We start from the raw sequence: 23,320 nt of genomic DNA, 5'->3' as shown, positions 1-23,320 counted from the left end.
CTCAGGGAGTAGGGAGTAATGAACACTGTGTAGGGATCATATCGATCGAACACAGTTCATGCACGTAGCTCACTTCTAACGAGCTGGCGCACAAGGACTGGATTAACCGCTGGGCTACATCATGTGTCATTCACCGGTGATAAATCTTTAAAAGTACTGCAATACCAGGAAGGAAGATCGGGTTGTTGATGTTTGCCTGCCATCCTCGCTCTGTCTGCAGTCTGCACAGCGTGCGTAAACGCGCTGATGACGTACCCTGGCTGTGCAAACAGGGTGCGCGGAGGTATGCTAATACATACGTTGATATGTAGGTAGGAAAGCATATTAAAACGCTCGGACCGAGCTGAAAGCTGAAAGTCAGCTTTCATTCTGAAGGCCCTTTCTCCAAATTTGACCTGCTTCAAGTTCAACAAGGCTGCACACACTCTGGTGAGTTTTATATATTTTTTTCAACTCAGTCACACAAGCAACAAAGAACTTGTAGAGGGGGGATTAAGTTTCTCTTATTTTACATAGGTCATATGTGTCATATGCAAAATATGTTAATTTTGTCACCAACATTTTTGAAGTTAATTATAGATTTGTCAGTACTTTAAATTAATATGTGAGAATATTTTTGTATTCTATTTGTAACGAGTGAGAGACAAGAAAAAAACTCACATGGAAGTGAGCCCATGGAAGTGAGCCTGTTCTGTCCAAGTATTCAAGAATTAAAACACGTTAGATCAATAATAATATAATATATCATATTTATATAATGATAGAATAAGTTTGCCTCAGCTGTGGGAGGAGATTTACTGTATCTAGGGTGAGTCTAAATTTAGCATATATTGATATATACTGTATGTAAATGAGGCCTGGGTGAGCCGATTTTCTGAAATCGGTCAGTAGATCTGTATGTTGCTTCCACTAGTGGAAACTTAACTTTGATCAGTAGTGCATTGCAAAAAAGACATGTATTAGGTCAACATAATATAATCACATGAGGTTCAAACATAAACAACCATTGTACAATAATCTAGTGTTAAAGGTCAAACGTTTTTATAATATGTAGTTCACCACCAGATGGCAGTAGAGCACATTGTTATGGTAAGCCTGAACTCACCTAATTCGGAACAGCCTATAAAACAGTTGGCGATAAGTATAGAGTATGAATTTGAGATATTTTGTTTAAATATTAAGCATTAAGTATTAAATACTGGGGAAAAACAACCAAAGTACTAATAATAATATTGCAGTGAATACAAAAGCACTTTATTCCACAGTAGGGATTGGTAACAGGTGCTGATTGAAATGTCATAAGTCAATTTGTATTTTTAAAGAATGATTTATTTTTATAGATATCCATTGATTGCTCTTTGAGCTTTGTCATAGATTTCATGTACAAAATGTTGCAGCACATTTCATGCTCATATTAAACACTGTTAATGTCATGTTAAAACCAGAAATGCTACAAGCACTGAATGCTACAAGCGGTGTGTTAAAAATGCTTTGTTCTTATTTTAGGCATTTATTGAGAGCAGTACTACAGTATGCAAGTCAGTTAAATTACTTTAGTTAATGTGTAATCATAATGATTGCAGCAATGAAAATTAAGCCAGAGGAATACACAGCGATATCCATCCCATTGCTGTCTGCTCAGAGGACAGTTGATACTTCAAACTCCAAAATTTCACTTTTTCATGATTGAAGACAGTTCCAGAATCATGCTCTGAAATAAACAAGAGAAATTGTTCATATTTACTAAATGAATCATTAGCCTATCAGTCCTAAAAATGTATACTCTATCCCAACATAGGTGCACTTAAAAACAAAATTAAAACAAAATGTTTCACACTTTGGTTGGTGTTATTTTTATTTTATTTATTTACATCTTTTTAGACAGCATATATTATAGAAAGTATATTATAATAAATTTTACTCTAACTAAAACAACTTTTCTTTTCTTTTCTTTTTTTGATGAAAATAGCATTTTAGTCCCTGACAAAAGTGCTAAATTAAACCAAATATTCAAACATTTGATATAACTTGATGTAACTTGAATACTGCCCTTGTTGTCTAATTACTGTTATGATGAGCATTTTTCTTTTTTTTCCTTTTTCCAAACATTTTTTTTTATTTTTCAAAATAAAGATTTTCATGATTTTGTTGACAAAGTGATGACACTGTTCGTAACTAGTATCTGATTGTTAAGTCTGACATCATGTCTCGGTTTCGGGGTCCAAACACTATCAGATCCCATAAGTATACAACCAACGGTGCTAATATACACTCTTCTGTAGTACTACCAAAAAAAATAAAAATACAATTTTAAAAAAGTCCTAACTCAGTGGTGATGTCCAAGACACCATCAGTCCGGAGACTGTAGTGTACACTGTGAGCGTATAGTGCTCATAGTGCTCAATGGCTGTTGACGTAGTATTCTCACTTGAAACAGAGTAGAAGCTCGGAACCAGAAACAGTATTCGTTTCATCACAACTCAACAAGTGGATAATCGGTTATGTGTTCTTCTACTCACCATTGACATTCTGCGTCCAGTGGCAGGAGGCGGTGTCATGGCTGGACTCTCCCCTTGAGCTATACGGTTGGCCTCTGTGTCTGATCCACTTTTGGAGGTTGGACTTTCGGATGGGCTCTCTGAAAGCCCTCGCAAGCTGGCTTTCCTGGCAGTGGGGTAGTTCCCGCTCTCCTGGGAATCGCTCTCCTCACTGAAGTCTTTACATTGACTGACTCTGCTCTGTTTCCGTAACGCTGCTGGTATCTCTATGTTACTGGCTCTGAGTGAAGCCCTGGGCTGCTGACCGAAGTTTTTGGGTGGTCCAGAGCCCTTGGGCCCAGACTCCTCGCTGCTGCAGGAGTGCAGACGGTTGTCTAAAGTGGATCGTCGTTCTGTGGCTCCCAGCTGTTGGAGAGACCGAAATTTAGGTTGGCTAGGAAGACAGTTCTGCCTGGGGGGCTGCTCAGATCCATTAGGGTCGCTGTTTGGCACCTCTTGGCTAGATGGAGGACCAGCCATTGGCATATAGAGAGGCATAGGTGCCATTTGTCCATCGGGCACCACCATAAGGGAAGTGTGCGTCAAATGCATATGTTTTTGTGGTGAGGAATTGGTAAGGATGCATACTTGTTGGACCATGGAGTTTTTTTTTTGACCTGCAAATACTTTCGTCATCTCCACTGTACTTGGATCCATATATGGTCTCCTTGATCTTTTTCACACCAAGGTGGAATATCTCTAGGAGATTGAGGAACAGGGACACCCCTGCAATGACTAGCATGAAAATCATGAAGATGTTCTTCTCTGTTGGCCGTGAAACGAAGCAGTCCACGCTGTTGGGGCAGGGGTCATGCTCGCACTTGTATAATGGCGACAGTCCGATACCGTAGAGCACATATTGCCCCACTATGAATCCCAATTCCACTACTGACCTTGTTATGATATGCAACACATATGTACGCAGCAAGGAACCCCTCAGAGGAGCCTTCCTCACTTTCTTCTGCTCTTCCAGCTTCCTAAGCTCCTTCTCAATCCTTTTGTGCTCCTCCAAAGCCTCCGTTTCCTCCAGCTCCACTTTCAGGTGAGCTTTTTTCTTGTGGCGCTCCTTCTCCAGTGCTCGGAGCCGGTATAGTGCGTGTCCCATGTACACCAAAGATGGTGAGGAGACAAAGATGATCTGTAAGACCCAGTATCGGATGAGGGATATGGGGAACACCTGGTCATAGCAGACGTTCTTGCATCCAGGCTGCTCTGTATTGCACACAAACTCACTTTGCTCATCGTCCCACACATCTTCGGCGGCAACCCCGAGCACGAGCATACGGAAAATGAAAAGAATGGTGAGCCAGATTTTGCCCACAATGGTGGAGTGAATGTGAACCTCCTCCAAGATACTCCCTAGCAAGTTCCAATCTCCCATTTTCGCATGGCCTAAAACTGGAAGAGTGAAGGTTCTAAATCTCTGGGACAAAAACGAGAGATATATGGATAGATAGATAGACAGACAGACAGACAGACTAGGTCACATAACAATGTTAGATTAACTACATCCAACTATAAAGGGACACTTACATTTTTGTGGTATTCACAGAACACTTGCTGCATCAGTCCATCACACTAAAACAATATCATACAACTCCAGTATTCTTTCCCCCTCGTGGGAGTATTCAGTACTCCTCTGTGAACATTGCTTTGTTGAATGAAGTCCAGTTTCTCTGTGCATTGAACTCATACAATGCTGCTATCGATCTGTAGGCTAGACGGTACCCTGAGGGGGTGACTTGCATCACAACTGTTGAGGGCGGGTTAGGGGAACATATTAGCAGCAATCAAAAAATACCCCATGGCCTGTGTGGAAATGTGCCAGAGCATGTTTAATTAATAACATTTATAATACTCCTACTACTTTTGTAGTATAAAGTATGTGTACAGCAACCAGTAAGTAATTTTTTCTGTATGCACAGTGCACAGATGGACTATATAGCCTAAATGTGCAATATACAACACAGTATTTGACTCGACCTTCCATTTCCAGTGTGATGAGTGAACTGGAAATAATTACAGCTGCAATTTTTGATTCATTTTAGCAGACTACCAACATTTTTACACTTGCGCAAAATTGCGCTCACATTATTTGTGATGAGGCCATGTGAAAATAATGTAGCATACTGCTTCTTGAAACATTTATTGTTGCATAATACACTTTCACTCATTTAAAAAAAAATAGTATGCTCTGTGCAATTGTGTATTGTGTAGTATTTAGTAAGCAATAAGTCAGTATTCCACTAATACAGCCCTTGTGTCTAGGCCAGACATGATGATCAATGAGACATGTCCGATTTCAGTCAAACGCATGGCTTGAAGGGCTATTTTTAGCTTTTCTGTAGTCTGAGGGTGATGTAATGAGAGAGAAGCTGAAAAGCACCCTCAGGAATGTGAGCCAGCTGTTAATAGCTTAGTACAGATAGATATGTAATTAACTGTGGAGTTTAACAGTTGAACACTGGTCAGCTTCACGTAACACATTACACTTCACTAGGCACAATGTTGAGATTTAATTAAAGCCTGCCACTTATGCTCATTTACTTACAGTATATGTTTACATTTTATAGTCTTTTTTTACATATAGAAAATATTATAAAGTGTTTATATACAAGAATTCCAAGAATTTTAGCTCTATGTAATTTGAGTCAAGAAATGATCACATATAATTTTAGAAATGCCAAAAACTAAATGAACTTTTCTATATTTATTTAAAACTTTTCTAAATATATTTTTGTACTGGCACACTCATGACTCACAGGTTACATGAGTGTGGACAGAAGTTAAATCTGGATTTCAGAGGTGAAGTAAGGTTAACAACTGCCAGACTGTGACCTAAATATCCCACTTGTGCCAGGACCATAGAATTGTCAATGAGCTGTGAATTGTTCAGTAACTGCATTTATTTGCTACAAACTACAATAGTAAGCCTAAACAGTATGGTGATAGGTTATTTAGGGGACGTGACTTCAAACATCCACTAAAACCATCAAACACCAGTTGGTTAATATTAATTGAAAACAAAAAAGGTAAAGTCAAACATCATTTGTTTGCCCTTGTTTTTTTTCTTATATTAAAATCAATATCATTTTAAATGCTGCCCAATACTGTTTGGTTCCACAAACTAGCCTCTATTTAATCCTGTGATATAAAAAAAAAGTTATTTTGAATTGACTAATCCAAAGAGCTACAAATCATTGAGAAAGTTTATGCATTTGAGAATGCAGTTTAGAAACTGAAATATCCATCTCAAAATGAACATGCTATTTAAATAAATAAGCTTTATTTCAAAAGATTGAGGTCTGTCAGAAGTTACAAATATTTACAAAATGTATTTCCAAACAACATACAATGTATTTTTCCCACATCTAAGTTTCTCTCTTTGATAAAAATAAAATTGTTTAAAAAGAGATCAAACATAAAAATCTTTCAGTTCAATTCCACTTTACAAATATGTACACAAGGGAACAATCCCCTTACTCATTACCTATAAAACAACAAAAACGTGTTACTCTTAATATGAAAATATCAAATTGCATCTATGAGAATGACTAATGGAAAAAGATTTTAAACTCAAATTCTGACAATTGTGCACCAAACAAACAAACAAAGTATTCTTTCCATCTCTCCATTTACAGCCATGTTATTCCAACACCAACCTCATTCACAAAACAAAAGGGGGGAAAATTAAGTGTTCTAAACATGAGGCCTATTAGCAGATAAGCATTTAGGTCAAAGATTTAAAAGCATTTGTAGTCTTCAGAGGTAGGTTTCAAAGGCATTGCAAATGCTGCAAGTCAACTTGTAATACAAGTTAGTGATGTCCTTCAAATACTTAATTTGTTTGTTCATTTCATTGCATAAAAATCTTGTCAGCATCAACAAAACAGCAACTGTAGTACATTTTGCAATCACCAACTTGCCAAAATAAGTGCATTTTATGCACTGAAAATACTATGAACCATCATTTATCTACTTCGTTATGTATGTTTATGTCCTTGACAGGGATTGTAAAATTCAGAGCATACCACATTACAAATGTTTCTCTATGTAATAAAATTGTAGCCTAATTGGTGTCTGCTCTTTAGTAATTATACATTTTGGTAATTTGATAACACTGAATTTTAACTAAAGAAGAAAAAATAAGCCTCTAAAACAGGTTATACCATTTACTGCAGGTCTATCTTTTGGTAAGTTACAACTCTAAGTGCTTTTTTCAAACAGATGACCATCAACAGAAATAATACACTGATTTCTGCCCTAGAAGTCTATGGAGATTTTGATATGTGCATTAGCATCCACTGCCAGTTCTGTCATGTTGTTCAATTCTCCATTTTCTCTTTCTTCTTGAACAGCTTCATCAGTTGAGAGAATCGCTCCTCGATCTGTCAAAGAACAGCAATCATTAGTTTACAACAAAGCTGTTTGCTTACTTCATATTTAAAAGAACACAATAATGAAGGATACCTGCTCTGTTGACTTCTTTAACCTTTTTGACAGAGCAGCAAATGTCTTGGGTGAAGTGCCCTTCATTTTAAGCTCAATGAGTATGTCCCGATCTTCATCCCTTTAAAATACATTAGCTTTTTAATTGGTTGCCCTGATTTAATGTGTATTTTTGTACTTAGTTATGCACATTGAATTTCCACTCCTGTTTTGGTATTAATTTTGTCAACTCACCTGGTCCACGTCACCACTACCTCCCCTTTCTTCCTGATTACATTCTTAGCAGACAGGCTGCTAGGGGACACCTGGGGTACTGCAATTTTGGAGTGTTTTTCTTTGGAGGATTTTGACCTTTTCTTATGCCTAGACTTGGAATGTTTATCTTGAGATTTCTTGACTTTTTGGCGCTTTGCCTTTGGTGCTGATCTGTGCTCCTTGCGCTTCCTTGACACCCTTTTGGATTCAGACTCTGGTGCACTTGAGCTCTGAATGGCGCTCTTTACTTTTCCTGACACCACCTCTGATGTTTCACTCGCTGTTGCACTACTTTCCTCATGCGCAGTAACACATGTTTCTCTGGAAACACGCTCCGCATTGTTGCGGGATAAGTTGTCATCACGAACACCTTCAGATGAGGATTTTTGGCTTGACTGTTGAGCTTCTATTGCTTTATCTGAAATGTGACAGGACTCATTTACTATAGCTGGGATTTTGTTCAATGTCTCTCCAGGTGTGGAACCCAGGTCTTCATGGGTCAGAGTGAGATTAGGCTTGAGAAACGGCTCTTGACATTCGGCTAATTCTGGTGCTGCTTTCCCTTCATTTCGATTACTTTCAAATGGGCCAGATGATGTTCGTCTTATTCGCACGATGAAATGATCATTTGACCTCTCCATTACCACAGCCTGCATTGGTAAATTGGGATGGAATTGGAAACCAGGTGAATCAGAGGCCTCCCATGTCCTGCTGAGACTCGACCCACAACTAGAGTTGTCAGTGTCCAGAGAAAGGTGTATGTCCTGCTCAGTGGCATCTTCTCCATCAAGAAGAGCGTCTTCACTATAATGGGCACTCAGGACACTGTTTGGGGCAGACAGTGGCTGTCCAGTTCCAGGGTGCAAGAAACTCAAGTGACTATCTGACTTTAGTGGTGAGGGAATGGTAAGGGACACGGCTAGATCTTCTGCCAAGATAAAGTATGATTTCTGAGGGATTACAGTTGACTGAAGTGAAAGCTGGCATGGTTCAGAATTAGAGGGAACTTCTAACAAGCAGCTCTCATCGAGAATGGCTGGGTTTACCAGCATTTTGTTATTCGAAGCAAACTCGTAGGGGGAAATGGAAGGCCAGGATGTGATGAATTTAGATGGGGTTGTCTTATTGGGGGTCATAATCCCAATCAAACTCTCCCCTGGAAGTCCTTCCTTTCGAGGTGTGCTGAGTGGCCAACTTGTATTGTCGCCTATTGGAACACTGGATTCAAGCAAATCAGACCCTTGCAAAAGACACTTGAATATCTCTCCCATTTGAGAGTCGGAGACCAAGTTGAAGGTTAAGCTTGTTGTTTGCTGCTCGGTGAGAATTTCAAAGTCTGACTTATCCTGAATCGATCCATTATGGGAGAGACGTCGGACATAGGAAGAGATTCTAGTGTCAGATCCAGAGGTGCCTTCGTAGACAGACCTTTCAGAGGACGAAGTAGGAAGCTGATGTGATGTTGCCACATTTGCCGGCTGATCATCTTCATTCATGACAGCTTTTATGTTTTTACCCCTGCTCCCAAGGCCCCTGCAAGGGAGATTATTTGGAGGGGCCTCTCTGACAAAACTCCCTGTGTCAACTTTTGACATCTTGGCCCTGTGAAGATGCCCCGATGTGTTAAAGGGTTCTTTTTCCACCACTTCACTTTCAATCTCTTTTCTTTTAAGAGTTGCAATTTTATTTTCATATAATGCATTCTTTGATGGCTCAGATCCACTTTTGAGTGCTGTGTTTAGTTCCTTGAACAAGAATTCAAACTGCCCATCCACAAATGTCCACAACTTCTGCTTGAGGTCTCCAGCTCTTTGCTCAAAGATACGATTGACGATGCCATTCTTGGTAACCTTGCTCATGATAGATGAAATAATTTTATTAAGTCTAATTTTGATGTCATTACCTTGGTAGCACAATTTATCCAAGTCAACAGCATTGATAAATTCTATAAAAGAAGCCTGAGACATATCCACAATACAGCAGAAGGCAGTTTTAGTGACATTTTTCTGAAGCTTCATGTACTTTTTCCTCAACTCAACTCGAATAGATCCTAACATGTCCATAAATCCGTCTATGGTATAGACTGCTGCTTTCAATGGTGGGCTGACAGTTTTAAAGCGTCTTTTACTTGAGGTGGGACTGTCGTTAGAAGCAGATGACTTTGAACTCTTGCTTCGCTCTGTATATTTAGCAGGGATGCAAGATTTCTTTTGGGACACTCTTTTCCCAACTGCAGATAGCTTTGGACTTGAATCAGTCCCTGAGGTTGATTTGTCCTTTTCTCTTGGAGGAGTCTGGATAAACAGAGGTCCCTCTTCTTCACTCTCACTCACTATCTCACCATCCTCTAGCTCATCTTCCTCAGTTCCACTAGCTGAGAGGGCATCTTTTGTCCCTTTGTAGGGCGGAGCTGTGACAGATGAGTCAGGTGATTTATTCTCCTTGTTCATGTCCATATTCACTTCATCCTTATCACAGCCAGTTGTTACAGTTGAGAGATCTGGGGGGGGGGGAACAAAAATTAAAATGAGCAAGTTGTACACATATAAACCTGTTGGGACAAGTCATGCAAACATGCATTTCAATCAAATGTTTATAAGAAAAATAATGCTATTCAGGACATTATGGGAAGCTTACAATATTAAACAATATTAATCAATATTAAACAAAGCCATATTTCCATATTTCCAAAACAAAGCCATATTAAAGCCACAAAGAACACCTGAGAAGAGATGATGCCAACCCCTCAGAGGACCTCAGATGATGCCAACCATGAAACAACATACAGAACTAGCAAATTTTTCTATAAGTTTGATTGCATAATATAATAATAATTGCTGTTAATAGTGTTCATCGTCTGTTTGATTACGTCTTTAATTGATTTTCCGTACACTTCTGCCATATGTACATTAACTGACAGTCACCACTGATAAGCTACCACTAAATATTGTAGAAACTTAATTTGCTGTAAAGTTGCTTTGCAACGATTTGTATCGTGAAAAGCGCTATACAAATAAACTTGAATTTAATTGAATATTTTCGACGAAAAAGAAACATGTACCTTTGTTAAGACTTTTGACATGTGGTTGCTTCTCAGCACGCTGAGGCTGTACTTTCTTCACCTGACGGACTGGGCTTGTAAGAGGGCTGAGGGGCTCTGGAATAACTTTGATGTTCCTAAGAGTAAGCATCATGGAGTCTTCATCAGGGCAAAACAAAACAGGGTTTGATGACTTTGTGTTCTGTTCCTCTTTTTCTGTGGAATCTGGCTCTGAGAAACCAGGTTGTGAAGATGACATGGTCTCCTCTCCAACAGTGGTGCTATCATTTGGAGCCGTATTGTTCTCACCCCATAATGGACTTTGATGGGATTTTTCAGACAATTTCAGATTTTCATATGAGTGCGGTGTTTCAATCATTTTTGAATTTTCAATTGCTTCCCCTGCTCCCTTACTGTCCTGTTTTGAAGTATCCACTCGTTCAAAATCACAAATAACTTTGCTTGGCTCATCAAAATCTGCACTAATTGTGCTAGAGGAAACTTCCATGTTGACAGAACTATCAGAAATCGTAGAAGAATTAATCTCAGGAATACTTTGTGCCTTGTCTGAGGATGACACATCATCTTGACATATCCCATTTGATCCTGGTGGTAAATCCTGAGACTTGATCTGAGGACTGCTTTGGATTTCCTCAGATACACTGGTAAAAGGATCTTGTTGCTGATAACCTTCAACTATTGAATCAGGAATATTATCTGAAACTGCCACTTCTGAAGTTTTAGTAGGCAAAGTATTAGAGACAACAGAATTATCCATAATTCCCAGGGAGTCTTCAGTGCCGTTATGACAGACACGATTTGGAGATTCTCTTGTAAGGGTTAATTTTGATAATGAATCTTTGTCTAACACATTGGATTCTGAAATCTTGGTCTTTTTCTCCTCTGCGCTTTTAACAATGGCTGGCACTTTGTCCACAGCCTCTTGACTTTTGGTGGCATTCTCTTCTTGTACATCCATATCGGTTTGTTCACCTGAGGGCTTCTCGGAGACTACAGCTGTGAAAAGATCAACAACTTGTCCAGACTGTTTGCAAGAACTGGTAAGGTCTTCTTTTTTACCTGGAGCTGTGGGCACAGGGTCCTCATCCTCTTGCTCAACATTGTCCTGGCTGTTCTTTAATTCATCTATGACAAAGAACTCCGCCCCAGGATCAGATAATCTGCTGTTTTCAGGTGAGGCATCTTCAGATGTTGCTCCACTGGCTTCTCTGGGATCAGAGGACTGCTTTTGTTTTTTAAGAGGCGATAGGGTAAGATTCAGTGTTTCCATGAAACTCAGTTTTCTGTTCGGACTATTATCCTCAGTTGTTTTGCAGGGATTGCTGCTGACAGCTACCATTGATGGTGACTCAGTTTCAAGGTGTCTGTCTTGCTCATTCTTACTATCTTGACCTTTTCCGACAACATTGTGCTTTTTAGGAGAGTTCTTTCTATTATCTTTGGTAAGAGCATTTTTTGATGCTCTATGCTTATGTACCCTATGCTCCAAATGTCCACCTTTTTTTCTTTCTCTGTCCTTGTCTATACCCTTGTCTCCAAAACAATTCTTATCAGAATTTCCATTTTTGACAGGGCATTTTAAATCCTCCATCTTTCTAGCTTTATCATAGCTGTGAGACCCTTTGCTTTTTGATGATTTCTCCTTATAAACATCCTTGCGTTGAAGATCACATTTGGGAGAAGAAAAAGCTTGCTCACAAGCATCAACTTGTTTCTTAGATCTTTTATCTTCAGCTTTATTATCCATTTCCCACACACTCCTTCGCTCATACTCCTTTTTACTGTCTGATCTTTTCCTTCTTTCTTTACTACTACTGCTGCTGCGGTTACCCTCATTTCTTTTACTCCTGTCACTCTCATTCGGCCTCTTTTGCTCATGGTCTCTGCTTCTTTCAGTTCTGCTGCTCCTCCTTTCTGCACTGGAACTTTTCTCCTTTTTCCTTTCATGGCCACTTGCATCTCTTTTCTTCCCTTTTTGGTTTTGGGAATGGCTTGCTTCATCCACCTCAGTACAAGTTGTGCTGCTCAAGCTAGAGGGTTTTGTTTCTCTGCTAGTTCTGTTTGCATTTTGATTATGCATGTGCCCTTGAGTCTGTGTCTCTACATCTGCCGCTGTCTTAACTGAACTTTTGGATGACTGGGAAGAGACAGATGGTGAGGCTTTGTGTGACTGCGAGGAAGGGCTTTTCGACTGTTCTGAACTTTTAAGAATGACTGGAACCTCAGGCTGCTGATTCCTGTTTTCAATGGACACAGAACTATCTTTTATGAGCTCCTTTTCAGTTCTTCCTGACTTGCTGTTCACTCTTCTCTGAGACTTTTGTGACACATTCTTATCCTTCGAGTTACACTCTTTGTCCCGGCTTGTACATTTTTGTGGTTTTTCTAGCTTGTCTGCTTGTTTTGATGGACTGTTCTTATTGTCCTTCAAACTACAATCAGTAGTTGTATCGGGAACTCTCAGTGCAGAGTCATTCGTTTTGAGAGCATTTGAGACATCTGCCACTGTCGATGTGGTGGGATTTTTTACAATCCCTGATGTTCTGTTAGGATGAACAGGTGCGTACTCCTGCTCTGGTTGAACAGTGAGGGTCTGAGAACAGTGAATAGTCTTACTGTCAGGTTTAGCAGCCAATTTATTCTGGCACTGCAGAGGACTATCAAGATCAGTTCTAGGGCATCTCTGGAGCACTTCAAATGGTTGTGGTGCTGTAGTTGACGTTGTTGGTGGATATGTACAGTGATCCGACACAGAGTTTCTACCTTTGTGCTGATTTACTTCATTCAAAACATTATCTTGTCTAGAACCTTGTGATTTCAAAACAGAACTTGTAGAATTGTTCAAACTGGGCCTTGTGTTTGCCGGACCACTTTCCATTTGAGATCGACGAACATTATGACCATAACTTCCTCGACCAGACCTGTGATGACAACACACAAAAACAGGGAAGTGAGTTTTATATAAAACAATCCAATCCTGACACAAGCCAGGCTTTGCACCAAACATCTGTTTGCTGATCTTAGAACCAGAGCTGGAGTTTTTACCTATTACTGAGTCTGCCAATTTCCTCATCCTTACGCACAATCTCCATTCTAGCCGTCTTGATGAGAGAACAAATGTTCTTCTTCAGGAGTATGTTTTCACTGTTCAAACTGGAATTCTTTAAATATAAAAAGTGCAAAAAACCAAACTGTTTATTCCAAGATTATAACTAATTTGTGGTTGTATTTATTCAGCATCAATGTATAACAGAACAACCATTAAAAGGAAACACACCTTTGTCTGCAGTAGCTGTAACTGTGAGAACAGTTCCTTCACTTGCTTTTGTGCTTCATCAAATTTTTGCTTTAACTGTAATAAAAGATAAATACAACATAACTTTTCTGTCCATTTCTTCACTTTTAAATGCAAAACCAAAACAATAGCATGCCATGCAACCATATTCAAAGCTCAAGTCACATACCTCATTATAAGTTGCTTCCTTTTCTTCTTGTTCTTCCCTGATAATGTCCTCATATATATCCATTGATTCCATTGTGTGTGGGGAAAGGAGTGGGTTGACTTTACCTAATTAAAAAAAAAAAGGACACTACAATAATTACTAAAATCTAAAAAGTTTTATCCTGCTATTTCTCTGATACACATACATCAACAAATTACTTTCAATAAAACCTATGTGCTGTAATCAATTCAAGACTCATTAATGAAACCCACCTCTGTGCCCATCAATCTTAGGGCTGTTTTCCAGGCCAGAGTATATCGAGTCCTCAATGTGATGCAGAGTACCTGTAACAAACACAAACACTGATATGTCATAATGCAACAACAACTCCAGCATATACACTTGACCAATACATATAGGTTATGTTTTCAGAGCTTTGAAAGCCTTGAACCCGTTAAGACAAAAGATTGGGGAATAGAACAAAAGAGGTAAATAAAACAGCATTATCTGGATTAAATGACATACAGATCAAATTACATACGATAAACGAATATCAGACAGCACACTCCGGTGTGCTAAATGTAACCAGGCATTAATGTGATCATTGGCGACCTCAATTTCAAGTGCAGCTGTTGTGATGCTCATGCATCTCATGCATTTATCTACATTTGGTTGATTCTGCATGACTCGCCTTTGATCTCATGAAACTGTTGAGGAATTATTGAAGAAAGCTGAACATCTGCTATAATAATAATGTGTTCTTTTTAAAAGCATTTCTTGTGGATTACTTTTAAAATCAACTTGCAGTATAAAAGTGATAAAGGCTTAAGTAAATACTTGATAATAACGTTAGGTGCAATACAGTAACACTCTACTGATCCTACCTGAAAACTGCATGTTAACAATGTGAAAATAAAGAAACGTCTGTTGCACGGGAGAGAAAGGCTGTCTTACCAAACGGCTTGTCATCAAGATCTCCATAAAGTTCATCCATTAAATCCATTTTAGTCAGCTACCGAAAGATAATAAATAGCACAATAAGTTCCTGAAAACAGTGACAATACCAGCAGCAGTGGGCATGTGTCAGTGCAACTTCACCACTTCCTGCCATGTAGTGAAGAAACACCGTACTGAAATAGTCATTTAAACGTGATACTAAAAGAACAAAAGAATCAACTTAATATTAAGCTGGTGAAGAAATAAACCTTAGTGGTGAGCTAACGACAACAGGCGGATATATAACTGTAAGATGAGCCAAACACTACAGAGCGGACTTCAGGATCTGACACCCATGCTAATACGCGGGTAATGTATAATGACATGTACAGTTAATTTGCAATTCCCAATTTTCTTGTAGACAGCGTTTTAAAATTTTCTTCTAGCATACTTCCACCAGCTCCGCGCCAACCTTTCACCATACACATTCGCCAAACAGGAAGTGACATCATTTTCCCGCGGTCTCTTCTTTTCTAAAAGAATGTCATTAAATAACGTTTAAGATTGAATATTAAAAACAATAAAAATAATGAAATATTTATAATATTAAGATTTATTTTCTTAGCTAAATTTCACATTCCTATGCAATTGCTCGCATATTTCTAGACTTTTAAATACAAATAATCTATTTTTGGTACTTGTATGGATATGCTATAATACAATTTTCGATTGCTCAATTTTTCAGTACTGGTATGCTGTGTTTATTGTATTTTATATGTATGTGTATGTCGTTTCTTCTGGGGATTTATAAATGACAATAGGAGACGATTTTTAAAACCTAGCTGCATATTTAATTCCTTTTTTTACTTTTCAGTCGAATTGATTAATTTGATTCTAGCAGTGCATATTATTCTAAAATTATGTAGCAGAAAATAATGTGACAGAATAATGTAAAGCATGCCTCATCATAGTTTATTGCTGGCCAAGTATTTATACAGATTGCAACCATTTTAAAGCTTAAACCCAAGTACTGTTAAGAAAACATCCTCCAGAGCTTGTGTCATTGCCAAAGATTACCTACACTTAACTCATTGACAAAACCGTATATGGGCCTCATAAATGTGATTAATGTAATGTGCAGCTCTGTGAATCGACCAAATATGCTAAAGTCTGCACGTTTTGAGGAGCAATGGAAATTAAATATAGCTGTGACACACACTGAATAGTGCAGTCAATTAACACAAAACATATTCGTTACACGTTTAAGCGTTTCTTGCAAAACATTTAACAAAAACAAATCGACAGCTTGTTTTGCAGCTCCGCAACGCAGTCGAATGACCCGGAAGTGCTCTTCAATTACTCACATGTGGACAGGGATTTTAATACTGACGGGAACGTGCTGGCTGTGTTGTGACACAACCTAGACAGCCAAGCGAGTGATGAATCTTATGGTTCCCATCACGTATAATACTTGGAATATTAAAGCCTTGAGCAGCCGCAGAGGCATCGTCGGAAATCCCTATATTCACGACAAATGATAGAATGGAAAACCTGGAGTTGAGCCTGACATCTCTAGGTGCAATCTCAAGACATATCGATAAAAGTCACAACGAACTCAGCAAGTATCTCGCAAAACAGGTAAGTCAGCATAATCTGAGCACTTTGTAAGACCGTTATAAGAGACTTTCATCTGTTTAGCACATGCGGAGTACAACGTGTGTGTCACACCACACTGTCCCACGTTTCTGTAGTTCACATGCTGCTCATTGCTGCTTTATACAGAGGTAATGGTTTAAATTCATTCGTTTCAATAATAACTGTCATTTAAGTGTTCTGCATATTAGTCTATTTGGGAATCCAGTCCTGTTTTGTGTGTTTGATGTTTTATTTTGGTCCTGTTGCAACATAGTTTCAGTAGTTTGGGTTGTTGAAAAATGCTATCACTGTTTATTATTTTGACTGATATACAATGTACAGTATAAAAGAGACACTGTTTACTTTTGCAGTCATGACCATTATTCACTGAAACTGGTGTGAATGTAAACCAGTTTATAAAAAACATACTGAAATATCTATCACACTTTGGAACCAATCCAAAAGTATCCATTTTTTCAAATCCAAATGTTCTAATAGGATTCCAACATAAAACACAACAAAATGAGATTTTGTATCACATAGGTTTGTGATGATTGCTAATGGTATAAAATATTCCTGTAAGATTAAAAAAAAAAAAATAGCGGAAATATTCCAGGATTTGAATACACCTACAACTTGTCCTGTGATCATCATCATTAATAATAAAATTAGTAATAGACATTATTTCAATAAGAACAATTGAGATCTAATATCCAAATACGACTCAATTAATTAACGATAATGAAAAAAAAAAATCCTGTAGGAATTTATTCAGCAGGATATTATTATTATCATTATATTGTATTATTTATTTATTGTTTTGACTGGCATTCGTTTTTTTGCTTGTAGATATGGAGTCAGCAGGACAGGCAGTGTATACTGGAATGTCTTGCGCAGCTCCTGTTGGTGAAGGAATACACTCTCCTCATTGCTCGTCACTTACGGCCACTGATCCTGGACCTGTTGGAGAGGAATGCTGAGAGGATCAAAGTAGACGTCAGGCTGAATCATGACCTCCATGAGCGCTTGTGTGTGGCTCTAAGCAAACTTCTCAACATCAGTCCAGATGCTCAAGCGTAAGTAACCAATTTAGGATTACATGTAAAATATATTCGCAAGAGGTTTCCCATAGTCTTGGAAAACCTGGAAATATCAGTTAATTTTAAAACATGGAAAATGGATATACAGTTGGAAAAGTTATGGAAGTTTCTTGTGTGTATTTATCTGTTTGTGAGCAAATCTCTTTTTTTTTGAGTCAGTTCTTTTCAATAAATCTGTCAAATCAATTCAGTCGTTGGCAATTTGGTCTGAATTTGAATGATTTTAAAAACATAAATCATTTTTAAAGGTCATGGAAATTTGTTAGTCAAAAAGTGTTGGAACCCTGGCACAGGTTATGTTATTACCACTTCAGAACAAATGTCCAATATGTCATGATCAGATTTGAATTGTTTTCTCACAGGTTTGCAGCGAGGTATTTCAGCAGCTCTCCCCCAGTATTTCAGAGGCTCTTCTTCACCAGCGAAGAGGCTGCCTCCATCCAGTATGGGCCCAGAAGGATGAAATTACGGGACCTGATGGGGGCCACCCTCCGCTTCCTCCAAAGCGATTGTGAGAAGTTCCGTGTCCTGTGGGACTGGAGTGCCTGTGTTTCACAGCTTCTCACCAGTGACGTCATGGTCAGAAGGTACTGCTAATTTGTAGATCAGACACAGCCTCACAGAAAGTCCAGAAATTCACCAGAACTTTTCATAATATCCTCAAGCTATATCTTTGCTCTTTCTATTTCTTTTTGCTGTGTTTTTTAAGCTACACTGCCCAGTGCCTTGCCCTGGTATCCCACATGACAGATAACCAGAAAACAATATTTTTGAGGAAGGTGCTTTCGAGTGAAGAGATTCTGCATCTGAAAATGAAGTACGTTTCATTATCTTTTATTTTATGGTGATTTTTATCACCTTGTTCTAATTGTTCAGAATTTAGTCAATAGTATTAACTCTCAAACAAGTAATACTATTGTTTGTAGGTCACTTGAGGAGACACAGCAGCTGGAAGTAGAAAATGCTCTGGTTTTGGCCAATCAGGGCTCAGCAATATGGCGGAAAGAGAGGGTAAATAAGGTCACCCGTGGTCAAGTGGTGACAGAAGACCTGACGCAGAGCGTTACTGTGGTGTGTGGGGTGATTCTACCTAGACAGACCCTTCGACAAGATGAACAGGCAAGACAAAAATACAAAAACAGAATATTAAGCTTATTAAAAAAAGCCAGATTTAATATAACTAGTATAAATATAAAATCAGTTGTATTTTTTCCAATACCTCTATTAGTGTAATATAGGAGAATGCGCATGTATTGTAATGTCACTAATTCTTCTGTCATTCTCAGACAAATTTAAGCAGTTTGGTGCTAGTGGATTCAACCTGTCAAAATCTTCGGCGACTTGCCATGGCTGTGGCATCCCAGAAGCCTATTCTTTTGGAAGGGCCAATTGGATGTGGAAAAACTGCTTTTGTTGAATATCTTGCTGCTGTCACTGGGCATGTTAAAGCCCCTGACATCCTTAAAGTTCAGCTTGGAGATCAGACCGACAGTAAGGTGAGATTTGCTTGACTTTTAAAATATTCTAGTATTCTTTACATTGTTTTCATTTTGCTGCTCATACTTTCAGTTTATCTGCTGTTAAAGGGATAGTTCACCCAAAAATGAAAATTACCCCATGATTTACTCACCCTCAGTTTATTGGACTACTTTTGGACTATTGAAAAATAACACCCATTCCCTGCCATTATAAAGCTTGGAAGAGCCAGGACATTTTTAATATAACTCTGATTGGATTTGTCTGAAAGCAGAAAGTCATATATACACTTTTATTAATATTGCCTTGAGGGTGAGTAAATCACATAGTAATTTTCATTTTTGGGTGAACTATCCCTTTAAGCACTTTCATGCCTTTGTTTTCTGTAGATGTTGCTGGGTATGTACCGCTGCACAGATATTCCTGGAAAGTTTGTGTGGCAGCCAGGATCCCTGACCCAAGCAGTCTCAAAAGGTTACTGGATTCTGCTGGAGGACATTGATCATGCTCCTTTGGACGTGGTGGGTGGCAAATGCACAAAAACATGGAAAACATACGATCTTTTATAGAAATGTTTCTGTTATAATGAGTTGTTGCAGATTTGCATTCATTAGAGCTGTGTTTGCATTTACAATACTTTTGATGAAGTTTAAGAAATATAGCATGTGTTGCATTTACACACTGCATGAGCTTGTAGCAATGCACAGTTACACAGAATTATAGTATAGAATTACAATCTGTAAATGACAAAAAAAAAAAAATGTGTTTTTTATCAGTAAAAATGTCATTGTATTTTGATTGTATTAACTTTATATAAATGGTCAAATTGTGACTTTGTAAATACACTGTATGTAAATATATATAAATAAAACTATTTATTCTTTTGATACATGGTTTGGTCTGCTGGTAAATGGTATGGTTTAGAAGATAAAGCAATATTTAATCATGCTCTTGTTGTTCTTTTTCTATAGATATCGGTTCTGCTTCCTCTCATGGAGAACAAGAAATTGACTATTCCAGGACGTGAGGACTGTATTCAGATGGCCCCATCATTCCAGTTTTTTGCAACACGAAGGTAAGACCTTTTATACACATACACACACACACACTGCCAGCCAAAAGTTTGGAATAATTTATTCCTGTGATGCCAAAGCAGAATTTTCAGCAGCCATTACATCAGTTTAATAATGATTAAAATCATTATTTTTAGGACATTTTACAGTGGAGGAGCCTGGCATCGACCGCAGGGTTCACATGCTGCACTTCTGGACAAATACTGGAGTAAACTGCAGATCGGCAACATGAGCCGAGAGGAACTTAAACAGGCAAGCTGTCCCCTAATGCCGAAATAGATTTTGTGTGGGTCCTGATAACATTTTTCATCTCTCATATTGTTTCCCTGTTCAGGTCCTAATGAAGAGGTACCCTAACCTGGCAGTTGTGGTAGAGCGTCTTTTGGACATATACTGCCAGCTAACAGGAGACAGACATCAAACCAGCTCCAGTCCACAGGGTCCTAGTGCAGCCCAAAACATATCCGATGAACACATCACATCACTGGAAGGCAGAGGCCTCTCACTGAGGTAACACTTTTCATTACATGAGAAAATATTCAAAATCATTGTTGCCTAATTATAAAAAGTATGAAAAATAAAAAAATATGCAATAATTAATAACATAATGATATAATATGCTGATACAAAGTTATGTACGTCAGGGTGCCAGACCATTTCATGCTTATTCGAACCTTCTCTAAATCATCAGGTCAGATTTGTATTTGTGCAGTTTCTTTTAAATGCCTGTGGGCATTTATGAATATCTCTGCATCGAGAAATGACACAATAGACTTATCAATAAATGATGAGTGTCATTTAGGACCTCACCATGTAACAAACAGTTCAACTAAAGCAGTGACACTACAATAAAACCCTTACACCAGTGTTGCATTAGAGCAGAGTTGTGATGTATCAGTCTATGTCCATCCATTGTGTATTTGGGCCTCAGGCTGTTCATCAGCTTTCCACTGGACGCTGCTGCAGTCAATGACACATCGATCTCTCTGTACCCACTGTGGAACCCCAGCCAGTGACGCAGTGAGCGATTCGGGCCGGGGCAAAACATTTATGTAACTAGCTTTGTATGATAGATACCACACACTGATGTAGAGTGTCATACCTGTCTTGCAGAGGGTTTTTATTTATTTATTACTTTTTTTTCTGTACATATTCAAAGCATTGTGTGGTTTGTCAAATTTAACAATATTTTTTTATAATATGTTTTTTTTTTTTTTTTTTTGATACTTGATACTTGATACTTGATGCTTTGGGTAGCCATGAATATGCCTCTATTTTGAAGCTCTGAAAGTGTGTCAGATGAGAGGACTATCCTGTCAGGAGAAGTGCAGTGGTGTGGAGACCCTGCTGTTACTAATCAATACACTTCCACTTCCTCGCTCAATCCCTTACTTTGTAGAGAACCTGGGTGAAAAGCAATTTGAGCAGCCAGTCTGCCTACGGTCATACCCTCCTTACAATGTTTTAGCAACTGTGCTTTCAAGTGGAAGTAAAAAAAATGGCTCACTATGGCTGCATTTATTTGAAGAAAACAGTAAAAACAGTAATATTGTGGAATATTATTACACTAATATATTTTAAAATGGAATTTAGTCCTGTGATGACAAAGCTGAATTTTTAGCAGCCATTACTTCAGTCTTCAGTGTCACATGATCTTAGAGAAATCATTCTAAAATGCTGCTTAACAAATATTTGTTATTATTATCAATGTGCTGCTTAATATTTTTGGGCACAGCATAGTACTTTTTTTTTTCAAGATTTTTGATGAATAAAAATGCAAAAGAACAGCATTTATTTGAAATAGAAATCTTTCGTAACAATGTAGAAGTCTTTATGTCACCTTTGATCAATTTAATGCATCCTTACTGAATAAAAGTATTCAGTTCTTTAAAAAAAATCTTACCCAAGACTTTTGAACGGTAGTGTAAATATGAATAAATGTATGTTTATATCATTTTTGAATCTTTCATAATGTTATAAATTATCTGATTAAATATGAATTCTTGAGTTACTTTCTTTGCATCTTTGTTAGTAAAATTTTTCTTCTTTTTTTTAACAGAGACTTGCTGAAATGGTGCGAGAGAATCTGCTTAAATTTTGACAACTCATGCGCTTCCACAGCACAGAATGTGTTTCTGGAGGTAAATGGCTGTAGTCACCTGAATTAATCTTGGATCTTTCACTTGGATCACATTATAGGATTCACTATTAATAAAATATTTTAAAACAAGAACACTAATACTAAAAAAGCTTTGCTGTTATAAGATAAATGTTGTTTTTGTTGTTTTTTTGTTTTTTTTTACCTTCAGGCTCTGGACTGCTTCACTGCCATGCTCTCCAAATCCGAGAGCAGACTCAAGATGGCAGAGATCATTGGTAGCAAACTCAACATATCCAGAGAGAAGGTGGGACCCTGCACCAATGTGTTATCTCTTTACTGACACGAGCTATTTAATGGACATGGAAAACCTGGAGATAAAGGAGAGTTTTACAATTCCCTGTGAATTTTTACATTTAGATTTGTGATTTCCAGGCCTGGAATACTCATGGAAATTAGTAAAATCTTGGAAACATCAAGGACATTTCTGCTTGAATATTGCTTGTTGTGAGAGCTTTTGTAGAGTAAAACTTTTTGGATACAATCAAAAATGACTTGGAAAATTCATTGGTCAGAAAGTGTTCAATATTACAGTAATGGCCAAAAAGCACCCTGTTATATTTCTCCATAATATATAGAGACAATTCCCCTCTAATATTGTCAATATGACATTTCAGGCTCAGCACTTTTGCCAGATGTACCTGCCCGCAATCAGTGTGACGGAGCTGGAGGTGATGGTGGGTCGTGCAATGTTACTCCGCAAGCAGAGCGACGCAGTGTGGCTGAGCATGTGAGTCTGCATAATCAGAGTATAACCTTACCCATCCCCATTCATTGTCTTGCTCTTCCCCTTTCAATCTACTCTGTTACAAATGGAGTAACTGCCAGCCTGGCTGTGCCAACATTGACCCCTGTGTGGAAGGCACCCTGCTGAGAAATTGAGTCAGTATGGGACTGATTGTTAACTGTGCTGTTTAAGACAGGGAATACAACAGCCTTGAGCATACCAGAGGAAAATGTAGCAGGATTCCTTTATTGGTCGTGATGCATATGAAAACATTGATTTAAGGATAAGTGAGCATTGGAAGACGCTTACTCTTACATTTGTGCATTTAGTAGATGCTTTTATCCAAAGTGACAAAATAGGAGAAAAAGCGTTTCGTCAAAGAGGTAACCATATTCGTAATATACACTGCCAGGTTTATTAGACAACTATCTCTGGCAGCGTGTCCCTCCTTCCTCCCAGGTTTCGGCACC

The 23,320-nt window shown here is 38.3% G+C and overlaps 2 protein-coding genes and 1 pseudogene across 3 annotated transcripts in view; 1 reads left to right on the top strand and 2 right to left on the bottom strand.

Annotated features, from left to right (window-relative positions):
- Positions 1 to 1,295: 1,295 nt before the first annotated feature.
- On the bottom strand, positions 1,296 to 4,179 carry LOC107665335 (gap junction alpha-10 protein-like; annotated as a pseudogene).
- A 2,517-nt stretch (positions 4,180 to 6,696) lies between these two features.
- On the bottom strand, positions 6,697 to 15,166 carry LOC107665373 (CASP8-associated protein 2-like). 2 transcript variants are annotated; one of them, XM_016456227.1, is made up of 11 exons: positions 14,958 to 15,166; positions 14,700 to 14,759; positions 14,018 to 14,089; positions 13,767 to 13,870; positions 13,580 to 13,654; positions 13,348 to 13,463; positions 10,303 to 13,223; positions 7,221 to 9,741; positions 7,008 to 7,107; positions 6,815 to 6,925; positions 6,697 to 6,766 (listed from the first exon to the last, which is right to left on the bottom strand). In XM_016456227.1, exons 2-10 carry the CDS (start codon positions 14,746 to 14,748, stop codon positions 6,863 to 6,865), a joined length of 6,021 nt encoding a protein of 2,006 aa, XP_016311713.1. In that variant the 5' UTR covers positions 14,749 to 14,759; positions 14,958 to 15,166; the 3' UTR covers positions 6,697 to 6,766; positions 6,815 to 6,862. The 2 variants fall into 2 exon arrangements, with proteins under 2 accessions (XP_016311713.1, XP_016311714.1); XM_016456228.1 differs by having other exon boundaries at positions 13,767 to 13,864.
- An 890-nt stretch (positions 15,167 to 16,056) lies between these two features.
- Positions 16,057 to 23,320, top strand: part of LOC107665348 (midasin-like) — a 56,560-nt gene continuing 49,296 nt past the window's right edge. The window contains exons 1-13 of the mRNA XM_016456184.1: positions 16,057 to 16,319; positions 17,166 to 17,392; positions 17,779 to 18,003; positions 18,126 to 18,233; positions 18,343 to 18,535; positions 18,703 to 18,912; positions 19,282 to 19,413; positions 19,864 to 19,967; positions 20,103 to 20,217; positions 20,300 to 20,475; positions 22,025 to 22,106; positions 22,275 to 22,370; positions 22,741 to 22,853. Of these exons, the coding sequence (XP_016311670.1) occupies positions 16,224 to 16,319; positions 17,166 to 17,392; positions 17,779 to 18,003; positions 18,126 to 18,233; positions 18,343 to 18,535; positions 18,703 to 18,912; positions 19,282 to 19,413; positions 19,864 to 19,967; positions 20,103 to 20,217; positions 20,300 to 20,475; positions 22,025 to 22,106; positions 22,275 to 22,370; positions 22,741 to 22,853 (1,877 nt within the window). The 5' untranslated portion in view covers positions 16,057 to 16,223. The remainder of the gene's footprint in view (positions 16,320 to 17,165; positions 17,393 to 17,778; positions 18,004 to 18,125; positions 18,234 to 18,342; positions 18,536 to 18,702; positions 18,913 to 19,281; positions 19,414 to 19,863; positions 19,968 to 20,102; positions 20,218 to 20,299; positions 20,476 to 22,024; positions 22,107 to 22,274; positions 22,371 to 22,740; positions 22,854 to 23,320) is intronic.

The sequence above is a fragment of the Sinocyclocheilus anshuiensis genome, unplaced genomic scaffold (assembly GCF_001515605.1).
Source record: "Sinocyclocheilus anshuiensis isolate Anshui unplaced genomic scaffold, SAMN03320099.WGS_v1.1 scaffold199, whole genome shotgun sequence".
NCBI lineage: Eukaryota > Metazoa > Chordata > Actinopteri > Cypriniformes > Cyprinidae > Sinocyclocheilus > Sinocyclocheilus anshuiensis.
This window is presented reverse-complemented; position numbering and strand designations above follow the sequence as displayed.